A 25,057-nucleotide genomic window follows, 5' to 3' on the forward strand; every position below is an offset into this window, starting at 1 on the left:
CCAAAAGTCAAGCTGTGACTCCACACCAACACTGTGAACACCATCTGTAGGCAAAGGTGGCTTTCTTAACTTCAGGGACACCAATCTCTTCTGGCTCTGGGCTGGCAACCTTAAAGGGCCTTATAGACCTCAGGCAAGTGACGTTAAAGGGAAAGAGAGAAACAGATGGAAAGAGACAAAGCCAGGTCTACACAAACCCTTGATAAACTAATATTAAGTTAGCTGGAGCAATTCACATGGAAGAGAAAACTCTGAAAATGCCCAGAATTTACAAGGTGGTCCTCATTAGTGAAAAAAAGACAATTAAATATAAACAACTAGCCAGGTGTGGTGGCTCACGCCTGTAATCCCAGCACTCTGGGACGCCAAGGCGGGTGGATCACCTGAGGTCAGGAGTTCGAGACCAACCTGGCCAACGTGGTGAAATCCCATCTCTACTAAAAATACAAAAAATTAGCCGGGCGTGGTGGCACGAACCCGTAATCCCAGCTACTCAGGAGGCTGAGGCAGGAGAATCGCTTGAACCTGAGAGGCAGAGGTTGCAGTGAGCCGAGATCGTGCCACTGCACTCCAGCCTGGGCGATAGAGCAAGACTCTGCCTCAAAAAAAAAAAAAAAAAACCACCACCACCACCACCAAGGAATCCATCCATGGAAACATTTACTATCCTCTGCCAAGAAATATATTAAATTGGAGGGAGGACTGTTGAGGGATAAATAAATAAATAGAAATACATTGGCCAGGCATGGTGGCTCACACCTGTTAATTCCACCACCTTGGGAGGGATTGCGCCACTGCACTCCTGCTTAGGTGACAGAGCAAGACTGCATCTCAAAAAAAAAAAAAAAAGAAATATATAAAACTGACTCTATTGGTAGGTTTTTAAAAAGTTATTAAGCCAACTAGTGACCTTCCTTCGATGACATATTCCCTTGATGTACGTTTTCTTGTTATTTTTTGAGACGGAGTCTTGCTCTGTTGCCCAGGCTGGAGTGCAGTGGCGCGATCTCGGCTGACCGCAACCTCCGCCTCCCGGGTTCAAGAGATTCTCCTGCCTCAGCCTCCCGAGTAGCTGGGACTACAGGAGCATGCCATCACACCCAGCTAATTTTTTTGTATTTTTAGTAGAGACGGGGTTTCACCATGTTGGCCCAGGATGGTCTTGATCTCTTGACCTCGTGATGTGCCTGCCTCTGCCTCCCAAAGTGCTGGGATTACAGGCATAAGCCACTATTTCCATTCCCTCAATTTCAACTTCTCTGTGTCTTTGACACACAATGTATTACTAAACATGTTTGTTTGTTTGTTTGTTTGTTTGTTTTCTGAGATGGAGTCTTGCTCTGTCACGCAGGCTGGAGTGCAATGGTGCCATCTCAGCTCACTACAACCTCCACCTCCTGAGTTCAAGCAATTCTCCTGCCTCAGCCTCCCAAGTAGTTGGGATTACAGGTGCACGCCACCACTCCTGGCTAATTTTCTGTACTTTTAGTAGACAGGGGGGTCTCGCTATGTTCACCAGGCTGGTCTTGAACTCCTGACCTCAAGTGATCCACCCACCTCCGCCTCCCAAAGTGGGATTACAGGCCATGAGCCACCGTGCCCAGCCTTGTTTTGTTTTCTTGTGTTTTGAGACAAGCTCTTGCTCTGTCACCCAGGCTGCAGGGCAGTGCACAATTATAGCTCACTGCAGCCTCAAACTCCTGTGCTCAAGGGATCCTCCCACCTCAGCCTCCCAAGAAGCTGGAACTGCAGGCACAAGCTACCATGCCCAGCTAATTTTTTAAAAAAATTTTGTAGAGACAGGAGTCTTGCTATGTTGACCAGGCTGGTCTCAAACTCCTATCCTCAAGCAATCCTCCCACCTCAGCTTTCCAAAATGTTGGGATTACAGGTATAAGCCACCATGCCTGACTCTTTTTTTCCAAGAGACAGGGTCTCCAGCCTGACCAACATGGAGAAACCCTGTCTCTACTAAAAATACAAAATTAGCTGGGCGTGGTGGCGCATGCCTGTAATCCCAGCTACTCGAGAGGCTGAGGCAGGAGAATTGCTTGAACCCGGGAGGCAGAGGTTGCAGTGAGCCAAGATCGCGCCATTACACTCCAACCTGGGCAACAAGAGTGAAACTCCATCTCAAACAAAAAAGAAAAAGAAAAAGAAAAAGAGACAGCATCTCACTCTGTTGTCCAGGCTGGAGTGCAATGATGCAATCGTGGCTCACGGTAACTTCGAACTCCTGGGCTCAAGCAAGCTTCCTCCCTCAGCCTTCTGAGTAGCTAGGACTATAGGCACATACCACTGTATCCCTGGTGTGGTTTGTCTTTTAAAGTCTGATCTGAGAGTTTGTCTTTAGTTTGGTAAATTTAACTCATCTACAGTGATTCTAATGCTGTTATTAGACTTCACTGAATTTAATTCAGCCTCCTTATTTCAGGTTTCTTTTTTTTCCCCCTTTTTCCACATGTTCTAACAGGCTTTCTAATTACCATACTTCTTATTTTTTCCCCCCTTCATTTTTGCCTTCCATTAATTTTCCTTTTGCAGGTGTGGCAGTTTGCTAGTCACCTCCTGATAGCTATTTTCCCCTCCTTCCTTAGTTTGAGAACCCCAATTTTTAGCTGGACATGATGCAGTCCTGCTATACAGTACATCCCAGCCTTCCTGAAAGCCAGGTATTGTCATATGATTAGCCAATGAGATACAAAGGAGGTTTGATGTATGATATCTGAGAAATGTCCTAAAAAGGAAGGGGTAGGTCAGCTGGGTTTAATATTGCCATGGAGCTGCTACATCAGCAATGGATTGACTGCCTACGTCAGAAATTCTTTTCAGAAAGATGTAAGCCTCCATCTTGCTTAATACGCTAATTTGCAGATTTTTCTTACCTGCCAGCAAGCCTTTCCTAACTGACATAGTATGTTTCAAAGTTATACATTCAATTTTCCGTTTCTGTCAGTTGTTCCATTAACTTATTAGGATCTCTATTTTTATTTTTCCCCATAAATTACATAAACTTACAATTGTTCACCTTTCTCATCCTCAAGAATAGTAGTTCTGGACATTCTCATCTCTCTCTGCTCTATACTAATTCCTCACCTATGTTGGAATTACCCAGAATTTATCTCTGGAATATTATAGATACTAGTTGCTTTCTTAAACCTTGATTATTATTGTACCTTTTTTTTTTTTCTCCTGAGACAGAGTCTCACTGTATCGCCCAAGCTGGAGTGCAGTGGCACGATCTAGGCTCACTGCAATCCCCACCACCATTCTCATGCCTCAGCCTCCCCAGTAGCTACGATTACAGGTATGTGCCACTGCACCGGGCTAATTTTCTTCTATTTTTTAAGAGATGGGGTTTCAGCATGTTGGCCAGCCACCGCACCTGGCCTATTATTGATTTTTTTTGGCCGGGCGTGGTGGCTTATGCCTGTAATCCCAGCATTTTGGGAGGCCGAGGCAGGCGGATCACTTGAGGCTAGAAGTTCGAGACCAGCCTGGCCAACATGGTGAAACCCCGTCTCTACTAAAAATACAAAAATTGGCTGTGCATGGGTGGCATGCACCTGTAATCCCAGCTACTCGGGAGGCTGAGGCACAAGAATTGCTTGAACCCAGGAGGCAGAGGTTACAGTGAACCGAGATCATGCCACTGGACTCCAGCCTGGGCTACAGATCAAGACTCCGTCTATTAAAAAAACAAAAAAACAAAACCCCTGAGTGTATAAAATCAAGAAATTTGCACCAAGTGATACATCCATGTAACCAGTACCCTGACCAAGAAACAGGACACCCCCAGACCCCTAGGTGTCCTTCTCACGATTCAGTCGCAATTCTTCCCAACACTAACCAGTTCTGACCATGAATCCCCAAGGTTAATTTTGCCTGTTATAAAGTTTTAAGTCAACAGAATCATTATGCCCTGCTTTGTGTCTACCTTCTCTCATTCATCATTTTTCATTAGACTCATCACTGTTGTGCAAAGCTGGACAGAATTTCATTGTGTGCTTACACTTACTGCAGTTTATCCATTTACTTTTGATGGACATTTGGGTTAGCTCCAGTTTGTAACTATGACAAGCAGTGCTAGCACAAACATCCTGAAATATGTATTTAAGAGAACATGGGATATATTTCTATTGGTTACATGCCTAACAACAGGATTGTTGAGTAGCAGAATGTGCATATAATTCTACATTTTTGCCTCTTTTTTTTACTAGTGTTGCCTGACTTGTTTGTATTGACTAGTAGGAATTTCTTTGCAACTCTAGATATACGACCAGCTGTGGTGGCTCACGCCTGTAATCCAGCACTTTGGGAGGCTGAGGCAAGCAGATAACTACAGGCCAGGAGTTCAAGACCAGCCTGGCCAACATGGTAAAACCCTGTCTCTACTAAAAATACAAAAATTAGCTGGGCATGGTGGTGGGAGCTTGTAGTCCCAGCTGCTCGGGAGGCTGAGGCATCAGTCACTTGAACCCGGGAGGTGGGGGTGCAGTGAGCTGAGATCGCACCATTGCACTCCAACCTTGGCAAGAGAGTAAGACTCCGTCACAGGGAAAAAAAAAAAAAGAAAAAAAAATTCTGGACACAACTTGTCAGACATGGATTACAAATCTCTTCTCTCACTGTACGGCTTATGGCTTGTCTTCACTCACTGGTGAACAGACATTCTTTTTTTTTTGAGATGGAGTTTCGCTCTTGTTCCCCAGGCTAGAGTGCAATGGTGCAATCTCAGTTCCCTGCAACCTCCGCCTCCCAGGTTCAAGCGATTCTCCTGCCTCAGCCTCCCAAGTAGCTGAAATTACAGATATGCACCACCATGCCTGGCTAATTTTGCATTTTTAGTAGAGACAGGGTTTCTCCATGTTGGTCAGGCTGGTCTCAAACTCTCAACCTCAGGTGAGCCGCCCACCTCGGCCTCCCAAAGTGCTGGGATTACAGGCGTGAGCCACTGCTCCTGGCCTTTTTTTTTAAAAAAAAAAAAAGAGAGATGGGGTCTTGCTGTCGCCCAGGCTGGAGGGCAATGGCAGAATCATAGCTCACTGCAGCCTCAAACTCCTGGACTCAAGCAATGCTCCCACCTCAGCCTGTCAGGTAGCTGGGACTACAGGCACTCACCATTGTGCTTAATCCCATCTGCAAAGTCCCTTTTGCCATGTCACCTGACATAATGACATTCTGAAACAGATTCTGGGAATTAGGATATGGATATCTCAGGGTGAAGATGAGCACAGCTATGCCTACCACAGCTATTTTATTTATCTTGTCAACAACTGGCAACCAGGGTTTCTTAAACTGGATTCCATGACTGGACTTCAGGGGGTCTAACAGTTCTTCTCTTAAGAACTCATAGTTTTCATGGTTCTCAAATGACCTAGGAGCCCACTACTATGTAATGGTCACAGTCCAAGGCCTGACAGAGGGAAAAGGACAGAGCGCAACATTATTCCCATAACTACTGGAACACAGATATAATTTCCAAAACTTATACCATAACGAAAATTAATCACTTCTTTATCTCCCTAAGAACATGCACAGTTCCACATACCACATGAACATCTCTTGAAACAGATGTGTCCTTAGTCCAAGTTTTGTAGCTGAACAATTCACCCAGCAAGCTCCCAGGGCAACAATGAGTAACAGGCCACTGGGCAGAAACAGGTAGAATCAAGCTATCACTTTTTTTTGTTTTTTTTTTTTGGGTCAGAGTCTTGCACTGTCACCTAGGCTGGAGTATAATGGTGCGATCTCAGCTCACTGCAGCCTTCACCTCCTGGATTCAAGCGACTCTTGAGCCTCAGCCTCCCGAGTAGCTGAGATTACAGGTACCTGCCACCATGCCTAGCTAATTTTTGTATTTTTAGTAGAGACAGGGTTTTACCATGTTGACCAGGCTGGGCTCGAACTCCTGGCCTCAGGTGAGCCACCTCCCACGGCCTCTCAAAGTGCTGAGCTTACAGGCATGAGCCACCGTGCTCAGGCCTCAACTATCACTTTTAAGTCATATAAAACCCCATGCCTTAGCCTTCCTCTTATCCATCAAGGCCTCTAACTACAGGTGGAGAAAATAAAAGCGTGACAAAAACAAAGCAACCTCCTGGTAGAGCAGCAACCTTAGACTTGATCCCTCATATTCCTTCCTCCTTTTCTCATTCTCCACGAGGAGAGGCTCGCCACCTTGCTGAGATATCCTGACAGGCTTCCCTTAGATGCTGCCCTGCTACCAAAAGCCACGGTCTTCATCCAGAAGCATGAACTCTGGATATACAAAATAGGCATTGTTCATCTGAATCAGAACAATTTTTCTTAGTACAAGTACTGCCTTAGGAAAGACTGTCTCTTTTGCACATGTGAGCCTATGACAAGGGAGAAAAAATTGACTTACTTTGACTGCAAGGTCTGCCTGGGCCATGTGCCATCTTCATTTTGAGGCTCAATTACTAGCACCTGAGTGAAAGGGGAAACCAAATGAGGAGAGTTCAAACCACCACACTTCCAACATGCTTAGAAGCAAAAAGTATCTGGCCACACACCCTGGGCAGAGCTACCTGCTGGGGAATGGCCAGGGCCCTCCTACCTGACCCTGGTATAGCCCAGCATCCTGGACAGTGTTGTCTAGCTTGCTCAACTGCTCGTAGGTGTTGCTCATGTATTTGTTCCAGAGCCGTGTTTCACGCTCCGCAGGGATGTTGAATAGCTTCCGCATCTCTTTCTCGATGGTTGCTAGGAACAGGCAGAAATATCACTTGGGGCTTTGTCCACATGCAAGGCTAAAGACAGCCATGGCAAACTAATGCTCATCCTCTTTCTTGTCAGATGCTCACAGGTGCTCTGGATCAACCCCCTGATAACTCTTAAAATCAATCATCTCCCATGGGTGGCCTCTTGCACTCATATGCCTGGAAGTCTCCCTATGCTTCTTCTCTAACGTGTGTCTCTCATTTATAGCGCAAAAGCAACATAGAAAGTGAGAAAGCTTATCTTTGGAGTTAACTCAGATATGGCTTCAAAAGCTAGCTCTACCATTTTCTGGCTGCGATTTGTTTTTTTTTTTAAGAGACAGGATCTTGCTCTGATGCCCAGGCTGCAGTGCAGTGGTGGGATCGTAGCTCACTGTAAACCTTGCTGAGATTTTTAAATAAGTTATTTTTAAACTTCTTTGGATCTACATTTCCTTATCTTCATTATCATAGACAAATGGGCAAGGAGCAGGCCCAGTGTTCTCTCCATAAGAATTCCTGGAGGGATAGGCCCCCAGGTCAGGACTGGCAACTACAGCTCGAGATGATTTGGGTAACAAATCTAAAGAGGGCATATAAAATAATGCCCTCTTCCCTCCCATCAGCCACAATGTCCTACACTCTCTCACCACATACCAGGGACCCCAGCCCAGCCTCTCACCAATGGTGTCTGCCTTGCTGAAATGGCAACTCAGCACATTGGTGGGGTCACTGTTCTCACAGAGCTTTAGTTCCAGCAAATACACCTCGACTTTGCAGTGCTTGACAAACAGGCCATGCTCCACAACCTATGAACAAGAGGAGGCAGGGGTGAGGGCATAGCGGTTTTGCAGCTGGGCAGTCTTGGATGTAGCATATCTTATCAGAAGCAAAAAGCAGAAAACTCATGATAATCCATTTCCTTTACTGATCAAGGGATCAAAAGAACAGATTTTTAAAGCTACCAGTACCTGGACAAAGAGTTTAAAAATATTTTTTCTGGCCGGGTGTGGTGGCTCACACTTGTAATCTCAACACTCTGGGAGGCTGAGGTGGGTGGATCACTTGAAGTCAGGAATTTGAGACCAGCCTGACCAACATGGTGAAACCCCATTTCTATGAAAAATACAAAAATTAGCCGGGCATGGTGGCATGTGCCTGTAATCCCAACTACTCAGGAGGCTGAGACAGGGGAATCGCTTGAACCCAGGAGGTGGAGGCTGCAGTGAGCCAAGATCGCTCTACTGCACTCCAGCCTGGGCGACAGAGCGAGACTCTGTACCCCGCAAAAAAAAGATATATATATATTTTTTCTACCCACTAAGACCAAGAGTATCTTGATGATATTAGAGAGAAGGCTGTTCTTCACTGTTTTTTGTTTTTGAGATGGAGTCTTCCTCCGTCAGCAGCCTGGAGTGCAGTGGTACGATCTCAGCTCATTACAACCTGCACCTCCTGGGTTCAAGAGATTCTCCTGCCTCAGCCTCCCGAGTAGCTGGGACTACAGGGGCCCACCATCATGCCCAGCTAATTTTTGTATTTTTAGTAGAGACAGGATTTCACCATGTTGGCCAGGATGGTCTCGATCTCTTAACCTCGTGATCCACCTGCCTCAGCCTCCCAAAGTGCTGGGATTACAGGCGTGAGCCACCATGCACGGCCTGATCAAAGACTCTTTTTTTTTTTTTGCAACCGAGTCTCACTCTGTTGCCAGGCTGCAGTACAGTGGGGTGATCTCGGCTTACTGCAACCTCCATCTCCTGGGTTCAAGCAATTCTCCTGCCTCAGCCTCCCGAGTAGCTAGGACTACAGGCATGTGCCACCACACCCAGTTAATTTTTGTATTTTTAGTAGAGACGAGGTTTCACCATGTTGGCCAGGGTGGTCTTGATCTCCTGACCTCGTGATCCGCCTGCCTCAACCTCCCAAAGTGCTGGGATTACAGATGTGAGCCACTGCACCTGGCTCAAAGACTCTTAAGCATAGAGGGAAAAGCAGTATCATAAAGGTTTTTTAAGATAAACAAGATGCAGGACATTAACTATATGTCCATATGCCCCCAGTGAACTTTCTCTCATAGAATTTTCCAGAAAGTTCTCTCACAGCGCTGCTGGGCACATTCCAAGCCACTGGGCAGCTCTGATGTTTAGAGGCCACTCATGATAATATTCTGGGTGAGCAACTTCACTCACAACCACAATTTCCTAAAGAGAACCAGAAACAGGCTGGGCGTAGTGGCTCACGCCTGTAATCCCACCACTTTGGGGGGCCGAGTCGGGCAGATCACAAGGTCAAGAGTTTGAGACCAGACTGGCCAACATGGCGAAACCCCGTCTCTACTAAGAATACAAAAATTGGCCAGGCGTAGTGAAAGGCACCTGTAATCCCAGCTACTCTGGAGGCTGAGGCAGGAGAATCACTTGAACCTGGGAGCCAGAGGCTGCAGTGAGCCGAGATCGTGCCGTTGCACTCCAGCCTGGGCGACAAGAGCACAAGACTCCATCTCAAAAAAAAAAGAGATCCAGAAACAAGGCCTCAAGCACCACTATTCAACCACTGAGGTATGTTCATTTTCCGAGCAAACACTAGTCAGTGTCCAACAGAAAGCACCTGCAGACAGTGACCAGCAGGTGGGACAATTCACATAACTCACTTTTCTGACGATGGGTTGCTGGCCTTCTACACAGCCGTACCAGTTTAGTAGTTTATTCCACGCCTCGGTGGGGACCAATACATAGTCCAATTCATCAATTAAGTGTTCTTTCAAGGTCTGACTCTCAGGATCTAAAAAAGGAAAAGAGCACATAAGTCACTGCTCTTTGCCCCAGAAATGATGGTTTTACATGATTTCCATGTACTTTTCAGAAATAAGAAAATTATTTACAGAAAGAAACAGGAATGAAATTCCAAAATTCTGTCACTGGTCATTATACAGAGCAGACTTTTGTCTTTATCCATGTTTTCTCTTTATCCATGAAGATTTTATGAGGAATTTGTATTTCTTCTATAATTGGAGGGAGAGAAGAGGATAAAAAAGAAAAACTCCAGGCTGGGTGTGGTGGCTCACACCTGTAATCCCAGCACTTTCGGAGGCTGAGGCGGGTGGATCATGAGGTCAGGAGTTTGAGAGCAGCCTGGCCAACATGGTGAAACCCCGTCTCTACTAAAAATATAAAAATTAGCCAGGCGTGGTAGCGGGCACCTGTAGTCCCAGCTACTCGGGAGGCTGAGGCAGGAGAATTGCTTGAACCCGGGAGGCAGAGGTTGCAGTAAGCCAAGATCACGCCACTGCACTCCAGCCTGGTGAAAGAGCGAGACTCCATCTCAAAAATAAATAAATCATACATGAGGTGGTTATGGTTTCCCACCATCCCTCCGACTAGTTTACACGCCTTTTTCAGGGCAGGGTTCCTTTGTTGTCATTTCAACAATGCTCATAACATCTTCACCAGACATAGATTCCATCTCAAGAAACCATTTTCTTTGCTCACCCATAAGAAGCAACTCCTCAGCCATTCAAGTTTTATCATAAGATTAAAGCAATTCAGGCCGGGCATGTTGGCTCATGCCTGTAATTCCAGCACTTTGGGAGGCTGAGGCAGGCAGATCACTTGAGGTCAGGAATTCAAGATCAGCCTGGCCAACATGGTGAAACCCCATTTCTAGTAAAAATACAAAAATTAGCTGGGCATGGTGATGCATGCCTGTAGTCCCAGCTACTCGGGAGGCTGAGGCATAAGAATTGCTTGAACCCAGGAGGTGGAGACTGCAGTGAGCCGAGATACCCCACTGTACTCCAGCCTGGGTGACAGAGCAAGACTCTGTCTCAAAAGAAATAAAAATAAATAAAAATTAAAATTAAAAATAGGCCAGGCGCAGTGGCTCACACCTGTAATCCCAGCACTTTCGGAGGCCGAGGTGGGCAGATCATGAGGTCAGGAGTTCAAGACCAGCCTGGCCAGCGTAGTGAAACCCCGTCTCTACTACAAACACAAAAATTAGCTGGGCATGGTGGTGCACACCTGTAGCCCAGCTACTTGGGAGGCTGAGGCAGGAGAATTGTTTGAACCCAGGAGGCGGAGGTTGCAGTGAGCCAAGATTGCGCCACTGCACTCCAGCCTGGGTGACACAGCGAAACTCCATCTCAAAAAAAATAAAAATAAAAGTAAAAATAAAAAATAAAGCAATTCAGTCACATCTTCAGGCTTCACTTCTAATTCTAGTTCTCTTGCTATTTCCACTTTTGCTGTTACTTCTCCCACTGATGTCTTGAGCCCCTTGAAGTCATCCGTAAGTGTTGGAATGAACTTCTTCCAGACTCCTATTAATGTTGATTTTGACCTCCTCCCATGAATCATGAATATTTTTGTGCATGTGTGTGGGCAGGTGGGAGTGGCAGGCCTTACTCTATCACCCAAGCTGAAGTGCAGTGGCATGATTACAGCTCACTGCAGCTTCGACCTCCCAGACTCAAGCAATCCTCCTGCCTTAGTCTCCCAAGTAGCTAGAACTACAGGTGCATGCCACCAGGCCTAGCTAATTTTCGTATTTTTTATAGGGATGGGGTTTTGCCAAGTTGCCCACCCTAGTCTCCAACTCCTGGGTTCAAAGGATCCACCTACTTCAGCCTGCCAAAGTCCTGGGATTATAGGTATAAGCCACTGCACCAGGTGGAATCATGAATATTCTTAATGGCATCTAGAATGGTAAATCCTTTCCAAAAGGTTTTCAATTTAATTTGCCCAGATCCTTCAGGAGAATCACTCTATGGCAGATAAAGTCTTATAAAATGTATTTCTTAAATAATAAGACTTGAAAGTTGAAATCAAATCAGGCACGCTGGCTCAGGCCTGTAATCCCAGCACTTTGGCAGGCTGAGGCGGGAGGATCACTTGAGGTCAGAAGTTTGAGACCAGCCTGGCCAACATGGTGAAACCCGGTCTCTACTAAAAATACAAAAATTAGCCAGGTGGAGGGACGGGCACCTGTATCCCAGCTACTCGGGAGGCTGAGGCAGGAGAATTACTTGAACCTGGTAGGAGGAGGCAGGAGAATTGCTTGAACCTGGGAAGGAGAGGTTGCAAGGAGCCAAGATTGAGCCACTGCACTCCAGCCTGGGCAACAGAGTGAGACTCTCTCAAAACAAACAAACAAACAAACAAACAAACAAACAAACAAAGTTTAAATTACTTCTTGACTCACAGGCTGCAGAACGGATGTTTTTAGTAGGCATGAAACAACATTAATCTCCTCACGCATCTCCATCAGAGCTCTTGGGTAACTAGGTACATTGCAATGGAGCAGTAACTTTTTTTTTTTTGAGACAGTCTCGCTGTGTCCCCCAGGCTGGAGTGCAGTGGCGCGATCTCGGCTCACTGCAAGCTCCACCTCTCAGGTTCATGCTATTCTCCCGCCTCAGCCTCCCGAGGAGCTGGGACTACAGGCACCCGCCACCACACCTGGTTAATTTTGTTTTTGTATTTTTAATAGAGACAGGGTTTCACCGTGTTAGCCAGGATGGTCTCAATCTCCTGACCTCGTGATCCGCCCACCTTGGCCTCCCAAAGTGCTGGGATAACAGGCGTAAGCCACTGCACCTGGCAGCAGTAACATTTTGATAAGATTAGCTCAGTGCTTTTTCTGAGCAGTAGGTCTCAACACTGAGCTAAAAATATTGGGAGGCTGGAGGCTGGAGGCCAGAGGCCGGGCGCGGTGGCTCACACCTGTAATCCCAGCACTTTGAGAGGCCGAGATGGGTGGATCACGAGATCAGGAGATCGAGACCATCCTGGCCAACATGGTGAAACCCCGTCTCTACTAAAAATACAAAAAAAGTAGCCGGGTGTGGTGGCAGGCGCCAGGCGCCTGTGGTCCCAGCTACTCAGGAGGCTGAGGCAGGAGAATCGTGTGAACCCAGGAGGCGGAGCTTGCAGTGAGCCGAGATCGCGCCACTGCACTCCAGTCTGGGTGACAGAGCAAGACTCCATCTCAAAAAAAAAAAAAATATTGGGAGGCCGGGCGTGGTGGCTCACACCTGTACTCCCAGCACTTGGGGAGGCCGTGGTGGGCAGTTACCTGAGGTCGAGAGTTCGAGACCAGCCTGACCAACAAGGAGAAACCCCGTCTCTACTAAAAAAACAAAATTAGCTGGGCGTGGTGGCGCATGCCTATAATCCCAGCTACTCAGGAGGCTGAGGCAGGAGAATCTCTTGAACCTGGGAGGCAGAGGTTGTGGTGAGCCAAGATCGCACCATTGCACTCCAGCCTGGGCAAAAGAGCAAAACTCCGACTCAAAAAAAAAAAAATCGGTAAACTTGTTGTGGTGGCTCATGCCTGTAATCCCAGCACTTAGGGAGGTCAAGGCGGGTGGATCACTTGAGGCCAGGAGTTTGAGACCAGCCTGGCCAACATAGCAAAACCCCATCTCTACTAAAAGTACAAAAATTAGCCAGACCTGGTGGTGCATGTCTGTAATCTCAGCTACCTGGGAGGCTGAGCCATGAAAATAACTTGAACCCGGGAAGCAGAGGTTGCAGTAAGCCGAGATTGCACCACTGCATTCCAGCCTGGGCGACACAGCGAGACTCTGTCCCAGAAAAATAAAATAAAAACAAAAATATTCGGTATACCATGCTGTAAATAAATATGCTATCATGCAGGCTTTGTTGTTGCATGTGTAGGGCACAGGCAGAGCAGATTTAGCATAATTCTTGAGGGCCTTGGGATTTTTGGAATGATAAATGAGCACTGGCTTCAAACTAAAGTCACCATCTGCAGTATCCCTTAAGAAGAGAGTCAGCCTGTCCTTCAAGGCTCTGAATCTGGCCGGACAGAGTGGCTCATGCCTATAATCCCAGCACTTTGAGAAGTCAAGGCAGACAGATCACTTGAGCCCAGGAGTTGGAGACCAGCCCGGGCAACATGGCAAAATCCCATCTCTACAAAAAAAAAAAAAAATACAAAGCTGGGCACAGTGGCTCACACCTGTAATTCCAGCACTTTGGGAGGTCAAGGCGGGTGGACCACCTGAGGTCAGGAGTTCGAGACCAGGCTGGCCAACGTGCTGAAATCCCGTCTTTACTAAAAATACAAAAAAAAATTAGCTGGGTGTGGTGGCAGGTACCTGTAATCCCAGCTACTTGGGAGGCTGAGGCAGGAGAATCACTTGAAACTGGGAGGTGGAGGTTGCAGTGAGCCAAGATTGTGCCATTGCACTTCAGCCTAGACGACAGAGTGAGACTCTGTCTTACAAAACAAACAAACAAACATATAAAAATCAGCCAAGCATGGTGGCAAGCAACTGTAGTCCTAGCTACTCAGGAGGCTGAGGTGGGAGGATCACTTGAGCCCAGGAGGTTAAGGCTGCAGTGAGCTGTGATCACACACTACAGCCTAGGTGACAGGGCAAGACCCTGTCTCAAAAAAAAAAAAAAGGCTCTGAACCCAGGCACTGACTTTTCCCCTCTAGCAGCAAAGAGGTAGATGGCATCTTCCCAATAGAAGGGTGTTTTGTCTACATTTAAAATCTGTTGTTTAGGCCAGGCACAGTAGCTCATGCCTGTAATCCCAGCACTTTGAGAGGCCGAGGCAGGTGGATCACTTAAGGTCAGGAGTTTGAGACCAGCCTGGCCAACATGGTGAAACCCCATGGTGAGACTCTGTCTCAAAAAAATAATAATAATAAATAAAAATAAAATAAAATAAAACCTGTTGTTTAGCCTGGGCACAGTGACTCACACCTGTAATCCCAGCACTCTGGGACGTCAAGGCGGGAGGATTGCTTGAGCCCAGGAATTCAAGATCAACCTGAACAACATGACAAAACCCACAAAAAATCTCTGCAAAAAATACAATAATTAGTCGAGTGTGGTGGGGCCTGTAGTTCCAGTTACTCAGGAGGCTGAGGTGGGAGGATCACCTGAGCCTGGGAAGGTCAAGGTTGTAGTGAGGTGTGATTGTGCTACTGCACGAGGTAGCAGTAGCTACCTTTTTTTTTTTTGAGACAAGGTGGCACCTTGTCTCAAAAAAAAAATAAATGAATAAACAACTTTCTCCATATCAGCAATAATAAGGCTGTTTCAGGCTCTTATAATTCATGTGTTCACTAGAGTAGCACTTTTTTTTTTTTTTTTTTTGAGATGGAGTCTCACTTCTGTCGCCCAAGCTGGAGTGCAGTGGCGCAATCTCAGCTCACTGAAACCACCATTTCCTGGGTTCCTCCATCTCCCAGGCAACATGACAAAACTCCATCGCTACAAAAAAAAAACACACATACAAAAATGAGCCAGGAATGCTGGCAAGCACCTGTAGTCCTAGCTACTCAGGAGGCTGAGGTGGAAGGATCACTTAAGTCCAGGAGGTTTACATTTACATTCACAACTTGGCTAGCTATATGGCACAAGAGGCCTAGCTTACAACCTATTTCGGCTTCCTTAACCAAACTCAAATCATTTCTAGCTTTGATTTGAAGTGAGAGACATGCAATTCTCCTTTTCACTTGAACATTTAGAAGACGTTGTTAGGGTTACTAAGTGGCCGAATTTCAGTGTCATTGTGTCTCAGGCAATAGCAAAGCCTGAGGAGAGAGAGAGAGATGGAATGGCTGGTTGGTGAAGCAGCGAGAATACACACAATAATTACCAATTAAGTTCACTGTCTTACATGGGCTCCCTTCATGATGCCCCAAAACAATTACAATAGCAACATGAAAGATCCCTGTTGGCTGGGCACGGTGGCTCACGCCTGTAATCCCAGCACTTTGGGAGGCTGAGGTCGGGAGTTCAAGACCAGCCTGACCAACATGGAGAAACCCCATCTCTACTAAAAATACAAAATTAGCCAGGCGTGGTGGCGCATGCCTGTAATCCTAGCTACTCGGGAGGCTGAGGCAGGAGAATCACTTGAACCCAAGAGGTGGAGGTTGCCATGAGCCACGATCATGCCACTGCACTCCTGCCTGGGCAACAAGAGCAAAACTCCGTCTCAAAAAAAAAAAAAGAAAGCTCCCTGATCACTGATCACCATAACAAATAATAATGAAAAACTTTGAAGTATTTTGAGAATTACCAAAATGTGGTAACAGAGACATGAAGTGAGCACATGCTGTTGTAAAAATGGAACTGACAGATTGTCAAGGCAGCGTTGCCAAATACCTACAAAATTTGCTAAAAATGCAGTATCTGCAACATATAATAAAGCAAAGCACAATAAGCCAAAGTATGCCTGAATTTAAAACCTTATGAATTCTCCATTTCATAAAAATGAGAAAAAGAACAAAATGTGAACATAATGAAATGATTCCTTAGGGCAACTTCGTGGCATAGTGCCACCATTTGACCTATTTCAGGAAACAAAGTAAATGATATTGTTTATACCATGCAGACCTCTCCTAAAACAAGGTCTGAGCTGAAGCATTGCTCAGTTTTAAAAATATCCAAGTTAGGCCAGGCACAGTGGCTCACACCAAAACTCTGGGAAGCCAAGGTGGGAGGATGGCTTGAGGCCAGGAGTTCAACCAGCCTGGGCAACATAGCAAGACCCCGTCTCTACCAAAAAACTTAAAAAACAGCTGAGAGTGGTAGAACACTGTAGTCTCAGTGACTAAGGAGGCTGAGGCAGGAAGATAGCTTGAGCCCAGGAGCTCAAGGCCAGCCTAGCCAACATGGTAGAGACGGGGTTTCACCATGTTGGCCAGGCTGGTCTCGAACTCCTGACCTCAGGTGATCCACCTGCCTTGGCCTCCCAAAGTGCTGAGTTACAGGCGTGAGACACCACTCCTGGCACTGCCCTGATTTTTGACACCCATGACAGATCACCTCTATCATGACTTTAAAGAGGTCTGAAGTCAGGCAAAAGAAAGCCTGGGAAAAGCTGACTCTGTCATCTCAGTGCATGTACAAGTGCAAGCAAAGCTCTAGTGTGTTACATGTCGCTTTTCCTACAGTTCCCATTGGGAGCTGACTACAGTCATAACTCTGTCTACTGACCTTCAACCTCTCCTCACACTAGTTATATGATAAAAACAGCCATTACAGGAATTCTTGATGAAAGTTCACAGGTTTACAATTTGTTCCACTGCAAAGGTAACAAAAAATTCTGGTTCTTAAATTTTAGATACAATTTCAAAATGACATCCTATTTCTTTCCATTCCATATACTAACTTAAAATGTGAGATAGCTAGCAGAACTAATTTGCAAAGAGAGAAAGTTAAAATGTTAGAAGCATACTCTTATCAGATGCAGTTAATTTAAGGGAAAAAAGTAGCTTAACTTCTCATTAAGGGTTTGCAAAGACTTCTGCTATAGATGCAAAATGAGGATACTTGTTTCTATCTCCTCACACTAGGAAAGTTCACAACGTCCATGTTACAGATGCACATAACATCAGGCCACTGCCCAGGTGAATGTTTAGCTAGAAAAGCAACATTTACTATACCTGAAAATAGCCCAGAGTTGTCTATTGGGCCAGGAAATAGGTTATGTTCACCCACATTGTACATGTCCCAGCTGTCAAAGCCCACATACTTCTTCCACTGCTTGAACCACCGGCTGTCAATAAGATACCTAGAGAGAGACAAAAATTTACTGTAGCAGAAAAGCTGAGATTATAAATTTCTGCAGCTGCTTCCTTAATCTTTTTTATGGTCCTTCCACTTGGGGCATATGCAATACCCACTAAAAAACACTGTCACAAGAGCAAGAGCAGGGCCCAGGCCCCACATGGCACAGAGAGTCTGGCCCAGGGTATGCATCCATTAAGTGAAATGATTGTTCAAAGAGTGAATAAAAGAAAGAAAACAAGTGGTTTCAAAATGCTTATTTAAATGCCGTCTTTCTTTTTTTTTCTTTTAGACGGAGTCTTGTTCTGTCGCCCAGGCTGGAGTATAGTGACACAATCTTGGCTCACTGCAACCTCTGCCTCCCAGGTTCAAGCAATTCTCCTGCCTCAGCCTCCTGACTAACTGGGATTACAGGCACCTGTCACCACTCCCAGCTAATTTTTGTATTTTTAGTAGAGACGGGGTTTCACCATGTTGGGCAGGCTGGTCTCAAACTCCTGACCTCAGGTGATCCGCCTACTTTGGCCTCCCAAAGTGCTGGGATTACAGGCATGAGCCACTGCGCCTGGCCTCTTTTTTTTTTTTTTTTTTGAGACGGAGTTTTCGCTCTTGTTGCCCAGGCTGGAGTGCGGTGGTATGATCTTGGCTCACTACAACCTCCACCTCCTGGGTTCAAGCAATTCTCCTGCCTCAGCCTCCCAAGTAGCTGGGATTACAGGCATGCACCACCAGGCCCAGCTAATTTTTTTGTATTTTTAGTAGAGATGGAGTTTCACCATGTTGGCCAGGCTGGTCTCGAACTCCTGATCTCAGGTGATCCTCCTGCCTTGGCCTCCCAAAGTGCTGGGATTACATGCATGAGCTACCACACTCAGTCTAAATGGAGTCTTTTTATGGGTAAAATCATGTTTGCTAATAAACAAGTCATTAACTTCTTTTTTTTTTTGAGACAGAGTTTCGCTCTTGTCACCCAGGCTGGAGTGCAATGGTGTGATCTCGGCTCTCCGCAACCTCCGCCTCCCAGGTTCAAGTGATTCTCCTGCCTCAGTCTCCCGTAGCTGGGATTACAGGTGTGTGCCACCACACCTGGCTAATTTTGTATTTTTAGTAGAGACAGGGTTTCTCCATGTTGGTCAGGACAGTCTCAAACTCCCTACCTCAGGTAATCTGTCCACCTTGGCCTCCCAAAGTGCTGTGATTATAGGCGTGAGCCACCGCACCCGGCCACAAGTCATTAATTTCATAATGATCTTTACAGAAGTCCCAGTCCAGGCAGACAGTTTGGTTACACTGTTTTGCTTGACATGAACAGCACTAAACTAATGCTCTTTCTGAAAATGGGTTAGAAACACCACCCACTTCAGTTTTCCTTTAAGGACCAAATGAGTTCCAAAAATGTACACACAAGGCCAGGCACAGTGGCTCACACCTGTAATCCCAGCACTTTGAGAGGCCGAGGTGGATGGTCACTTGAGCTCAGGAGTTCAAGACCAGCCTGGGCAACAAACCCCATCTCTACTAAAATTACAAAAATTAGCTGAGCGTGGTGGCACATGCCTGTAGTCCCAGCTGCTCGGGAGGCTGAGGCACAAGAATCACTTGCACCCGGAAGACAGAAGTTGCAGTGAGCTGAGATCATGCCATTGCACTCTAGCCTGGGCGACAGGAATAAAACCCTGTCAAAAAAAAAGTATATAACATGCGTGTACATATATAAATATACACATACACATGTACATATAATAGTGCCTATTGTTCATCTTGTCAAAAAGCATTAATTTGTGCTTCATATTCAACTTGCCACTTTTTTACTTAAATGTAAGTAAATGTGGTATTTTATTTACCTATTTATTTCCTTAGAGAGAGGGTCACCCAGGCTAGAGTGCAGTGGCACAATCATAGCTCTCTGTAGCCTCAAACTCCCGGGCTCAAGTGATCCTCCTGCCTCAGCCTCTGAGTAGCTGTGACTATAGGCACATACCACCATGCCTGGCTAATTTATTTCTTTATTTTTATTTTGTAGAGGCTAGCTCTTGCTATGTTGCCCAGGCTGGTCTTGAACTCCTGGCCTCAAGTGATCCTCCTGCCTCAGCTTCCCAAAGTGCTGGGATTACAGGCATGAGCCACTGCACCAGACCTGTTTATATTTTTAAAGTATCACTGTGCTGGCCGGGAGCGGTGGCTCACGCCTGTAATCCCAGCACTTTGGGAGGCTGAGGCAGGTGGATCACGAGGTCAGGAGATCGAGACCATCCTGGCCAACATGGTGAAACCCTGTCTCTACTAAAAATACAAACATTAGCGGGGCATGGTGGTGCATGCCTATAATCCCAGCTACTCGGGAGGCTGAAGCAGGAGAATCGCTTGAACCCGGGAGGCAGAGATTACAGTGAGCCGAGATCGCGCCACTGCACTCCAGCCTGGTGACGCAGTGAGACTTCGTCTCAAAAAAAAAAAAAAAAAAAAAAAAGTATCTCTATGCTGTTTTACAATTAAAACAATCTCTGTGGAGCAACAAAGCATCAACAATTATATTGGTGCATCCTTAAAATTTTATAACCAACAAATGTGAGAGGAGGTCAGGCAGCTTCCCAGAGGTCACAAGGATCCATAAACACATCCATCTCTAAAACGCTATTTTTCTTCCAAATCCCTTGAGCAATACCTTCCATACAATTTTACTGTATGATTTTAGTCTATCTTAAACTTCCTCTGCTTCTGCTGAGTATTCTTTATGAACGCTATACAGGTTAACTTAAAAAGTACCTCTGCTAGGCCGGGCGCAGTAGCTTCCACCTGTAATCCCAGCACTTTGGGAGGCCACGGCGGGCGATCACCTGAGATCAGGAATTCGAGACCAGCCTGACCAAAATGGAGAAACCCCATCTCTACTAAAAATACAAAAAAAATTAGCCGGCCGTGGTGGCGCATGCCTGTAATCCTAGCTACTGGGGAGGCTGAGGCAGGAGAATCGCTTGAACACGGGAGGGGGAGGTTGCCGTGACCCGAGATCGCGCCATTGCCCTCCAGCCTGGGCAACAAGAGCGAAATTCCTTCTCAAAAAAAAAAAAAAAGAAAAAGAAAAAGAAAAGAAAAGAAAACACAAAAAAAGTACCTCTGTTTACCCTGCCTTTCACAAACTGGTTAGCTCAAGGTGAACACATAAGCTGTTATCTGTACTCCTCCTAACCCCAATTTTTCTATTCTCCTGCTCAATTCCGCGGCAGATCATCACCACAATGATTTCTTAAAGATAGGTAACACTCGGGCCGAGCACGGTGGCTCCCACCTGTAATCCCAGCACTTTGGGAGGCCGAGGCGGGTGGATCATAAGGTCAAGAGTTTGAGACCAGCCTACCCAACATGGTGAAACCCGGTCTCTACTAAAAATACAAAAAATTAGCTGGGTGTGGTGGCGTGAGCCTGTAATCCCAGCTACTCGGGAGGCTGAGGCAGGAGAATCGCTTGAACCCGGGAGGCGGAGGTTGCCATGAGCCAAGATCACGCCACTGCACTCCAGCTTGGGCAACAAGAGTGAAACTCCATCTCAAAACAGAACAAAACAAAACAAAACAAACAAGATGGGTAACAATCATACTCGATGCAAAGTCTAGCCTTAGTTTTTCTACTCCTACACAATTACACCACCCAGGAATCTCTCCAGTAGTACAAAGTATTGTCCCCTCTACTAAACAATCTATTAAGATGCCTAATAACTCAGCCTGGGTCTTCTAAATTCTGGACCCTTCATCTTCTATCTAGCTCCAGGACCTAGGCTATCCTCCTCTCCCACTCCAAGATACTGCTGCCGCAAATATTTTTGACACTTGCTACCAAAATAATCGGGGTTCTCAGACATTTGTTCAGCTTCTGACCTTGACATCTGTTGGCAGTTTACAAGTTACAAAGTATCTACTTCTGATTTTCCCCTCAACCCACTGAGGTCGGTGAGCCAAATATTGCTATCCTGGTTTTAACAGTGAGGAATCCAGGTCTGTGACACCTTCGCCCAAGGTCACACGGCGAGTCCTCATGGTAAAGGGCTCTCCCCACCCTTAGGGTCCCCACCAACCTTCCCCTTCACCACATCCCTCCTCCTGGCCCCCGCCGGGCCCGCCCCCTAGGGCTCCAGATGAACTGAGACGACACTCAGGCCCCGCCTGCGCTTTCCCAGAGCTGATCCTGGAGTTATTCTCCTGAGGGGCAGGTGTCAGGCTACTCTTTCAGGGTCACTACATACCATCCCCGCCCAGCCCCTACTCTAGCCGAGAAAAAGGAGGCCCCTTTTTCTCGGTCCCTGGTTCTGCATAGAGGAAGAGCGAGCCGGGAGCTCACCACTGCGCCCCGCGTTGGAGTGTGGTCCTCATTAAGGCTCCAAGCTCGGACTTCTGAGTCTCCGCATCCGGTCGCTCACGGCAGCCTCCACCTTCCGCCATCTCGTCCGCGGCCCCGGCCCAGCCGGCCCGGACATCCGCCCCGCGCGCGGCGTGCTATAGACCGCGCCCACGCACGCACGCTCGCGTGCCCGCCCCTGCCCCACCTCGAGCCGCGGCCTTCGGCTCCTGCAGCCGCTGTCTTTTCTCCCCTCCGCTCTCGCGCCACCTAGCTCACCGGCGAACAGTGGAGCGGAAAGGCACATGCGAGAGGGGTGGGCGGGGAGCAGCAGCTGCTACTTCCTCCCGCCCTGCCGCCCGCTACGCGGCCGTCGGGCGCCCCTTCCTCTGCTCAGGATGGCGCTACACTTCGAAGCTCTGTTCAGCCCGCCGATCTCAGGGAGTTAGACAGCAAGCCCACGACCCATCGGGCACCCCAACCTGGCCTTCGAGGTTATCGTGGTCCTAAATAAATGCAGGCCAAGTGCGAGAAGCCCGGTAGTTAGGTCTGCTCATTCTCACCCCTGCAATTCCGCTTTCAGCTGGAGGCCTCAGGCGAGTCAGCTGCCCAAACGTGGGATCGGGGCTCCTGCTCCAGCGGCTCTACAGGGATTTCGGGAAGTACCATGTGCACCAGCGCCTTGGGACCAAGACTCAATGGTGTGTTGTAGTCATTAACAGTCGCCTTAAACAATCGACGCCAGAGCCACCTGGCCCACCGCAGAATTCCGTCAGCTCTTCATACTGAGCTACTTGCCAAGCAGCCACAGAGGGGCGATAGCAACAGGGGAAGGAGAGGTACTCCACATTAGTTACCCAGGCGTGTACTTAGTTCCTGGAACAAGATACAACGTCCTGAACACTATGTTTTCCAGTCGCCCCGCTCACACACACAACCCTCCTCTTGGAGGGAGAAGTAAACCCAGAGGAAAGAGGAAGTCAGGCAGTTGGTCTAGATGCGTCTCCATACACTTGTCTAACAGTCCTTGTCCTCAGAGAAAAATAAGACCTAGTTCCTGCCCTCATAGAATCTAGTAGAAAAGAAGAGATGTTACAGAAATAACCTCAATGCCTAGCAGTATGTGGTAAGTGCCATTAAAGTGTGTGAACCAGGCCGGGCGCGGTGGTTCAAGCCTGTCGTCCCAGCCCTTTGGGAGGCTGAGGCGGAAGGATAGGTTCAGCCCAGGAGTTAGAGACCAACCTCGGCAACATAGCGAAATCCCGTCTCTACCAAAAAATACAAAAATTAGCCGGGCAGTGGCTCGCGTCTGTGGTCCCAGGTACTTGGGAGGCTGAGGTAGGAAGATCCCTTGAGCCCAGGAGGTCGAGGTTGCAGTGAGTCGAGATGGCGCCACTGCACTTGAGACTGGACGGCAAAGTGAGACCCTGTCTCAAAAAAAAAATAAATACAAATAAAGGGTGTGAACCGGCCGGGCGCAGTGGCTCACACCTGTAATCCCAGCACTTTGGGAGGCCGAGGCAGGAGGATCACCTGAGGTTGGGCATTCGAGACCAGCCTGACCAACGTGGAGACCGAAATGTCTTAAAAAAAAAAAAAAAAAAAAAAAAAAAAAAAAAAAAAAACCGGGCGTCCAGCGCGGTGGTTCATATTTGTAATCCTAGGACTTTGGGGCCGAGGCGGGCAGATCACGAGGTTAGGAGTTCGAGACCAGCGTGGCTAATATGGTGAAACCCCTTCTCTACTAAAAATACAAAAAAAAAAAAAAAAAAAATTAGCCGGGCGTGGTGGCCCACACCTAGTCTCAGCTACTCGGGAGGCTAAGGCAGAAGAATCGCTTGAACCTGGGAGGCAGAGGTTGCAGTGAGCCGAGATTGCGCCACTGCACTCCAGCCTGGGCAACAGAGCAAGACCCCCTCTAAAAAAAAAAAGGGGGTGTGAACCAAAGGCTGTAGAACGCCAGGCACAACCCCTGCTCTCATAGGAAGCCTTTGACTTGAGTAGCATTTGAGTGTGGTATTGAAAAAAAATGCTGGCAGAATAAAGATGAGGATGCATGTTACAGGAGGGGAGACTCAAGGGACCAGAAGATAATTTCTGGAAAAGGCAGGACAGGATCAGAGAGTGGGGATTAGGCCAGTTGAGCCGGGCACTACAACGCTACAACAGCCTAAGGGGATCTAAAGCTAGAAAGGAGGCCAGACAGACCATATATCCTGCCTTAAAAGGCAGGCAGGCATTGTAGGAAGTTTTGAAGCAGAGACAAAATGGCTGAGGGTGCTTCACGCCCACGGTGGTGTAACTCAGACACAGAACCATTAGGAACCTCTCACTATGGAGGTGGCTGTGAGGGAGAAGAGGAGAAACAGAGAAGCCATGTCTATTTTATTTTATTATTCTTATTTTTCTACCTATTCCTGTTGAAAAGATGAGCTATGTTTTGTGTCAGGGGTGAAGGAAGGGGAACTGGCCCAGTGAAAATACGGTAGGTCATTTGAACAGATTTACTATTTTTATGTTGGGTTTGGCCAATTGAAATTAATTTGCACTCCCTGGGTCATCCATCACACACCATCTGATAAGAAAGGCCTCTTGGCAGTTGGGTAGATAGTAGGAGAAAGTAAATATGGAATTAAAACTGCCTTAAATAACCACATAGTAATTAATCCCCTGTAGATAAGAGTTACCACCACATGATGATTCTACATCTGCAGAGCCAACCCTAACAAGTCCCCTTCTATGAAAGTTCTTTGAAACTCATTTTTGTTTTGTTTTGTTTTGTTTTGTTGTTTTTTCTGAGATGGAGTCTTGCTGGGTCCCCCAGGCTGGAGTGCAGTGGGGCAATCTCAGCTCACTGCAACCTCTGCCTCCCTGGATCAAGCGATTCTCCTGCCTCAGCCTCCTGAGTAGCTAGAATTACAGGCGTGCGCCACCACGCCTGGCTAATTTTTGTATTTTTAGTAGAGATGGGGTTTCACCATGTTGGGCAGGCTGGTCTCAAACTCCTGACCTCATGATCCACTGGCCTCAGCCTCCCAAAGTGCTGGGATTAAAGGTGTGAGGCACCATGCCCGGCTGAAACTCTTAAAAATGTTATCAAAAAAGAAACACTACCTTTAGTCCTGTTATTTATGGAAAAAGAAAGTTGAGGCCAGGCGCGGTGGCTCACGCCTGTAATCCCAGCACTTTGGCTTTGGAAAGCCAAGGCAGGTGGATCGCCTGAGGTCAGGAGTTCGAGACCAGCCTGGCCAATGTGGTGAAACCCTGTCTCTACTAAAAATGCAAAAATTAATTGGGCATGGTGGCAAGCACCTGTAATCCCAGCTACTCAGGAGGCTAAGGTACGAGAATCACTTGAAACTGGGAGATGGAGGTAGCAGTGAGTCAAGATCGCACTACTGCACTCCAGGCTGGGTGACAGAGAGAGACTCTGTCTCAAAAAAA

General features: G+C 47.1%; 1 protein-coding gene across 10 annotated transcripts in view; it reads right to left on the bottom strand.

Annotated features, from left to right (window-relative positions):
* The window catches only part of LOC100967331 (ubiquitin carboxyl-terminal hydrolase 4), a 66,586-nt gene extending 42,014 nt beyond the window's left edge, over nucleotides 1–24,572 (bottom strand). For 2 of the 10 annotated variants that reach the window (XM_008971660.6, XM_055109944.2), the window contains exons 1-6: nucleotides 21,617–23,559; nucleotides 17,158–17,285; nucleotides 9,376–9,506; nucleotides 7,405–7,531; nucleotides 6,581–6,726; nucleotides 6,389–6,450 (exon numbers count right to left, since the gene is read on the bottom strand). In XM_008971660.6, coding sequence (XP_008969908.1) covers nucleotides 6,389–6,450; nucleotides 6,581–6,726; nucleotides 7,405–7,531; nucleotides 9,376–9,506; nucleotides 17,158–17,285; nucleotides 21,617–21,717 — 695 coding nt within the window. In that variant the 5' untranslated portion in view covers nucleotides 21,718–23,559. Of the gene's footprint in view, nucleotides 1–6,388; nucleotides 6,451–6,580; nucleotides 6,727–7,404; nucleotides 7,532–9,375; nucleotides 9,507–17,157; nucleotides 17,286–21,616 lie in introns of all 10 variants that reach the window. The other 8 variants (XM_055109943.2, XM_034956453.3, XM_034956452.3 and 5 more) reach the window with 7 other exon arrangements.
* Between the last annotated feature and the right edge of the window lie 485 nt (nucleotides 24,573–25,057).

The sequence above is a fragment of the Pan paniscus genome, chromosome 2 (assembly GCF_029289425.2).
Source record: "Pan paniscus chromosome 2, NHGRI_mPanPan1-v2.0_pri, whole genome shotgun sequence".
NCBI lineage: Eukaryota > Metazoa > Chordata > Mammalia > Primates > Hominidae > Pan > Pan paniscus.